Source organism: Pseudoliparis swirei, chromosome 9 (genome assembly GCF_029220125.1).
Source record: "Pseudoliparis swirei isolate HS2019 ecotype Mariana Trench chromosome 9, NWPU_hadal_v1, whole genome shotgun sequence".
NCBI classification, from domain to species: domain Eukaryota; kingdom Metazoa; phylum Chordata; class Actinopteri; order Perciformes; family Liparidae; genus Pseudoliparis; species Pseudoliparis swirei.
The window spans coordinates 21,303,474-21,309,841 of record NC_079396.1 but is presented as its reverse complement, the minus strand read 5'-3'; the positions used below and the strand labels follow the sequence as shown (position 1 = coordinate 21,309,841).

The window sequence follows — 6,368 nt, the reverse complement described above, 5'->3', positions numbered from 1 at the left end:
TGACAATTTAAATATTTATCTTGGTGAGAATGGAGAATATCCCTTAAGTATTTTGGTGGTGGTTTACTACATCAGTGGCTGTTGGTTACATCATTTATGGAAAAATACACCACTTGTGTGAAATATGTCAAGAATATTTTGTTTCAATACTTTAATTAAACCTTTGCTTTGTACTGGAACAAACACAGAATATGAAACTGACCCTCTGTATCAACACAATATAGCATTTTTTTAATGAATCTGTGTGGTTTGTTTTTATAAATAATAGTTCAGGCTGAGGATTTTTATAATTAATAATTCTCTTCATATTTCTTCCGCTGCATTTTAATCAAATGCTTCTCTTTCTTCTTACCCAAATAGTGACACGATGTGCAAGCTCACTCTAACTGCAGGTAAGGCACGCCGATCAAGTAAATGTTTTTTTAAAGGGTCAAAAACAAATGTGCTAACTTACACTACCGTTCAAAAGTTTGGGGTCACCCAGACAATTTCGTGTCTTTCATGAAAAATCACACTTTTATTTATCAAATGAATATAAAATATAGGCAAGACATTGACAAGGTTAGAAATAATGATTAATATTTGAAGTATTAATTTTGTTCTACAAACTTCAAGCTCAAAGGAAGGCCAGTTGTATAGCTTATATCACCAGCATAACTGTTTTCAGCTGTGCTTGCATAATTGCACAAGGGTTTTCTAATCAGACATTAGTCTTCTAAGGCGATTAGCAAACACAATGTACCATTAGAACACTGGAGTGATAGTTGATGGAAATGGGCCTCTATACACCTATGGAGATATTTCATTAGAAACCAGACACTTCCAGCTTGAATATTAATTGACCACATTAACAATGTATAGTGTGTATTTTTGATTAATGTTATCTTTATTGAAAAAAGTGCTTTTCTTTGAAAAATAAAGACATTTCTAAGTGACCCCAAACTTTTGAACGGTAGTGTACCTCCAATGATATCTCCCAAGTAAACTTCTAACTCATACTGACGGCAGACTTGTCCATGTCTGTGATTAGTCAGATGCTGCAAACACTGCCCCTTTTTATGTGAACACACTCATAACCAGATTAAGGAACCCTGGGTTGATTTACAGAGTTGATCACCACCTTAATGGGATTGCGGTTGTTAGGGTTAGTTTAACCAGATAACCAAAACATAGCCTGGGTATGTTGAACTCACTTTGGGGAATAGTCCCCTATTAATATGAGTTTGAACCCGATACTAACCAGTCTGTCACTTTGAAGGTCTCTGCGTGATCATCGCCAGCTTGGGTAAGTTTAGAACATGAATAATTCATAATTAAGTCTTACTATTCAATAAATGATGTCCTTAACTCAACGATTGTTGTAAAACCAGCAAGAGATGGGGTTCTGGTGATTCAATGCCATTATCTTGAATGTAACCCCCTTTTATTACATGTATACATGTGTGTTATGCAGAGTGAAAATATGTGCTCTTTCAGAAAGCTATTAACACATAACTGACTATAATTACTGTAGGGTTACCTGGCCTTGCGACAGGAGCTCCTGCAAACCCCTGTCAAGGGAAAGCAGATGGGAACTACGCTAAGCCTGATGACGACAATTCTTTTTACCAATGTGTAGCTGGAAAAACCTACGTCCAACCATGCCCAGCAGGTTTGGTGTATAGTGTATCCAAAGATGCCTGTGACTATCCTGCTAAATCTGTCATTCCAGTACAAGGATTCTGTAGTGGTAAAGCGGATGGGAACTACGCTAAGCCTGATGACGACAATTCTTTTTACCAATGTGTAGCTGGAAAAACCTACGTCCAACCATGCCCAGCAGGTTTGGTGTATAGTGTATCCAAAGATGCCTGTGACTATCCTGCTAAATCTGTCATTCCAGTACAAGGATTCTGTAGTGGTAAAGCGGATGGGAACTACGCTAAGCCTGATGACGACAATTCTTTTTACCAATGTGTAGCTGGAAAAACCTACGTCCAACCATGCCCAGCAGGTTTGGTGTATAGTGTATCCAAAGATGCCTGTGACTATCCTGCTAAATCTGTCATTCCAGTACAAGGATTCTGTAGTGGTAAAGCGGATGGGAACTACGCTAAGCCTGATGACGACAATTCTTTTTACCAATGTGTAGCTGGAAATACCTACGTCCAACCATGCCAAGCAGGTTTGGTGTATAGTGTAGCCAAAGATGCCTGTGACTATCCTGCTAAATCTGTCATTACAGTACAAGGATTCTGTAGTGGTAAAGCGGATGGGAACTACGCTAAGCCTGATGACGACAATTCTTTTTACCAATGTGTAGCTGGAAATACCTACGTCCAACCATGCCAAGCAGGTTTGGTGTATAGTGTATCCAAAGATGCCTGTGACTATCCTGCTAAATCTGTCATTCCAGTACAAGGATTCTGTAGTGGTAAAGCGGATGGGAACTACGCTAAGCCTGATGACGACAATTCTTTTTACCAATGTGTAGCTGGAAAAACCTACGTCCAACCATGCCCAGCAGGTTTGGTGTATAGTGTATCCAAAGATGCCTGTGACTATCCTGCTAAATCTGTCATTCCAGTACAAGGATTCTGTAGTGGTAAAGCGGATGGGAACTACGCTAAGCCTGATGACGACAATTCTTTTTACCAATGTGTAGCTGGAAAAACCTACGTCCAACCATGCCCAGCAGGTTTGGTGTATAGTGTATCCAAAGATGCCTGTGACTATCCTGCTAAATCTGTCATTACAGTACAAGGATTCTGTAGTGGTAAAGCGGATGGGAACTACGCTAAGCCTGATGACGACAATTCTTTTTACCAATGTGTAGCTGGAAATACCTACGTCCAACCATGCCAAGCAGGTTTGGTGTATAGTGTATCCAAAGATGCCTGTGACTATCCTACTCCTGGTAATGCTCTTGCTCAAGATCAAGATCCCAGTCCAGTTCTAATATTCTGTGTCGGTAAAGCAAATGGGTACTATGCTAACCCTACTGACCAACATTCTTTTTACCAATGTCATGCTGGAAAATCCTACCTCCATCCATGCCCAGCCGGTTTGGTGTTTAATGCAGCCATAAATGTATGTGACTATCCTGCTTCACCCAAGTAGTACACCTAAAGGATACTGTCACGGTAGAAAAGATGGGAACTACTGCAACCCTGATGACCGACATTGTTATTACAGCTGTGTAGGTAGAACAGCCTACATCCCAAAATTCCCAGACAATTTGGTGCATAAAAGATTCAGTAGTCGCTACATCCCACATCCACTACGACAAAAACAACAACCTCCACTACAGATTTTACAACTCCCAAAAGCAAATCAACTTATTTAGACATTGTCACATTCTGTTAAATGTCCAACTTCCTGTGATTCTTCATTGTGGCTTGAAATGAAAAGTTATATAATAGTTGTTTCTGCTCATTTACCTGACATGCCTTACTTAACTTCATGATTGTTGTTAATAAATTAGGCCTATGTGATTGTTGGTATATTTAATCGTAAGGGTGTGTTCTCTATGTTCTTTTGGTTTAGCATTTAGTGAATGGCTTTGTTTTACATTATGACAGATATGTTGCATATTCTGTCATTGTTGGTGTATTTAATCATATGGGTGTGTTTACTGTATAATGGAACAATAAAATAGCACAAATATACCAGACTTATAATGGCACGTTTTTTGAGGGTTTTGATCTTCATTTGGTTGTTCTGTATTGGCTGCGCTATAATATTACGGTGTAAAAATAGTGAAACGATGAATCAATAAAATATCACAATTATAACTGACTTATTATTGCACATTTTTTGATGGTTTTGAACTATGTTTGGTTCTGTATTGGCCGCTCTTTGCATATCTGCTCTTGAAAAAAATGAACAAAAACAATATTGACCTTTTTTGAACCAATGTCATGATTATGCCACAGAGATTCTCCTCAGGACGCATGACTAAGCCTAAACCCAACAAGGAAAAATAAAAGCCGAAAATGTGTTCGAAGTTTAAGTAAAAAGCTATTTTCTTTCAATATGGCAGAAAGCAATTACACATTAAATCCTATAATTTAAAGAAAGAAAAACTAATATCCCATGCGATAGAGCTTCAGTGCTTCATCGTGCTGCAAACACGCTCCATTCTGTCTCCATAGCGAGTGTCACAGATGCTCAGGAAACTCTTACTGTTGTTCAATACATGTACCAGTACTTGCTGCTCTGACTTGGTAACACAAGGTAATTATAACAATAGTTTAGGCTGTATGGTATAAAACAGTCCACAATAGGAGCACTTTTCTTTTTAAAACCCTTTTAGAGCTCTCATGGTGACAGGTCGCCTGGTACTTTGTTTCTTTTCTTACACAAATGTGTCAGAAAAGGTCTTTTGTGCAAATTCTTTAGATTTTTTTAAGGAGAAATGTATCTTTCCTAATCTGGCACAAGATTCCTAATAGATGCTTAAAACACTGTAATAACACACAAATAAAGAAAGTTTTCATCAGGTTTCTCTTGATAACATTTAAAATCAACTGTTGACATTACAAGAATGAAATTAAATCTATTCTCCTCAAACATTAGTTTTTCCTGTAGCTTTCAGTGTCAATGTTACAGGTGGTAATATTGGTAAATGTCCAGGTGTTTTAGAGATTGTTTTTAGCTCCTTGAAGCAGTTCTTGTCCAGCTGAACACAAAACCCACTGTTATAATACACTGTTTCTGCACTCAAAGAAATGACTCATTGGATGAACTCAATTAAATTGTTGGCAGGTTTTCCATCCAATAATTATATGCAACTCCAACTCAAATTTAGCACATCAGTGCAATACAATGTAATTAAGTTAGTCCAACTCATTTGTATCAAATACATCTAAAATAAAATAACGATATTCATTAAATTAAATTAATTTGTGTTTGTCCAACTCAAAATATAAACTAACTAACTAAGAAAATATGCAAACTCCACACAGAAGTAAAGCCCCGACTGGGAATTGAACCCACAGACCTCTGGCTTTGAGGCGATGGTGCTAGCCACTACACCACCGTACAGACCTGAAAGTGTCTTCACCTTGTAAACAACAGATTTTCAGCTGGCGCATGCGCAAAGGGTAGTCCTCAATGAAACACATTTATTTTGAGTTGATATGCACACCATCTAACCTAAATAAATCTAATAAATGAAAGAATTCATACATTTTGTGTTCCACCCATTAAATATAAATATCTATTTTTGTAATTGGGAACTCTACGTCCAACCATGCCAAGCAGGTTTGGTGTATAGTGTATCCAAAGATGCCTGTGACTATCCTACTCCTGGTAATGCTCTTGCTCAAGATCAAGATCCCAGTCCAGTTCTAATATTCTGTGTCGGTAAAGCAAATGGGTACTATGCTAACCCTACTGACCAACATTCTTTTTACCAATGTCATGCTGGAAAATCCTACCTCCATCCATGCCCAGCCGGTTTGGTGTTTAATGCAGCCATAAATGTATGTGACTATCCTGCTTCACCCAAGTAGTACACCTAAAGGATACTGTCACGGTAGAAAAGATGGGAACTACTGCAACCCTGATGACCGACATTGTTATTACAGCTGTGTAGGTAGAACAGCCTACATCCCAAAATTCCCAGACAATTTGGTGCATAAAAGATTCAGTAGTCGCTACATCCCACATCCACTACGACAAAAACAACAACCTCCACTACAGATTTTACAACTCCCAAAAGCAAATCAACTTATTTAGACATTGTCACATTCTGTTAAATGTCCAACTTCCTGTGATTCTTCATTGTGGCTTGAAATGAAAAGTTATATAATAGTTGTTTCTGCTCATTTACCTGACATGCCTTACTTAACTTCATGATTGTTGTTAATAAATTAGGCCTATGTGATTGTTGGTATATTTAATCGTAAGGGTGTGTTCTCTATGTTCTTTTGGTTTAGCATTTAGTGAATGGCTTTGTTTTACATTATGACAGATATGTTGCATATTCTGTCATTGTTGGTGTATTTAATCATATGGGTGTGTTTACTGTATAATGGAACAATAAAATAGCACAAATATACCAGACTTATAATGGCACGTTTTTTGAGGGTTTTGATCTTCATTTGGTTGTTCTGTATTGGCTGCGCTATAATATTACGGTGTAAAAATAGTGAAACGATGAATCAATAAAATATCACAATTATAACTGACTTATTATTGCACATTTTTTGATGGTTTTGAACTATGTTTGGTTCTGTATTGGCCGCTCTTTGCATATCTGCTCTTGAAAAAAATGAACAAAAACAATATTGACCTTTTTTGAACCAATGTCATGATTATGCCACAGAGATTCTCCTCAGGACGCATGACTAAGCCTAAACCCAACAAGGAAAAATAAAAGCCGA

At 37.6% G+C, this 6,368-nt stretch overlaps 1 protein-coding gene across 1 annotated transcript; it reads left to right on the top strand.

Moving 5' to 3' along the window:
- Nucleotides 1-360: 360 nt before the first annotated feature.
- On the top strand, nt 361-3,777 carry LOC130199596 (chondroitin proteoglycan 2-like). The gene is made up of 3 exons (XM_056423253.1): nt 361-392; nt 1,259-1,285; nt 1,514-3,777. The coding sequence occupies exons 1-3, from the start codon at nt 368-370 to the stop codon at nt 3,097-3,099; spliced, it is 1,638 nt and encodes a 545-aa protein (XP_056279228.1). The 5' UTR covers nt 361-367; the 3' UTR covers nt 3,100-3,777.
- Nucleotides 3,778-6,368: the final 2,591 nt, after the last annotated feature.

Coding starts and splice junctions, on each gene's coding strand:
- LOC130199596 (XM_056423253.1), top strand. CDS start 368: ATGTGCAAGCTCACTCTAACTGCAG. Junction 393..1,258: donor CAAGCTCACTCTAACTGCAG/GTAAGGCACGCC, acceptor GTCACTTTGAAG/GTCTCTGCGTGATCATCGCC. Junction 1,286..1,513: donor CGTGATCATCGCCAGCTTGG/GTAAGTTTAGAA, acceptor TAATTACTGTAG/GGTTACCTGGCCTTGCGACA.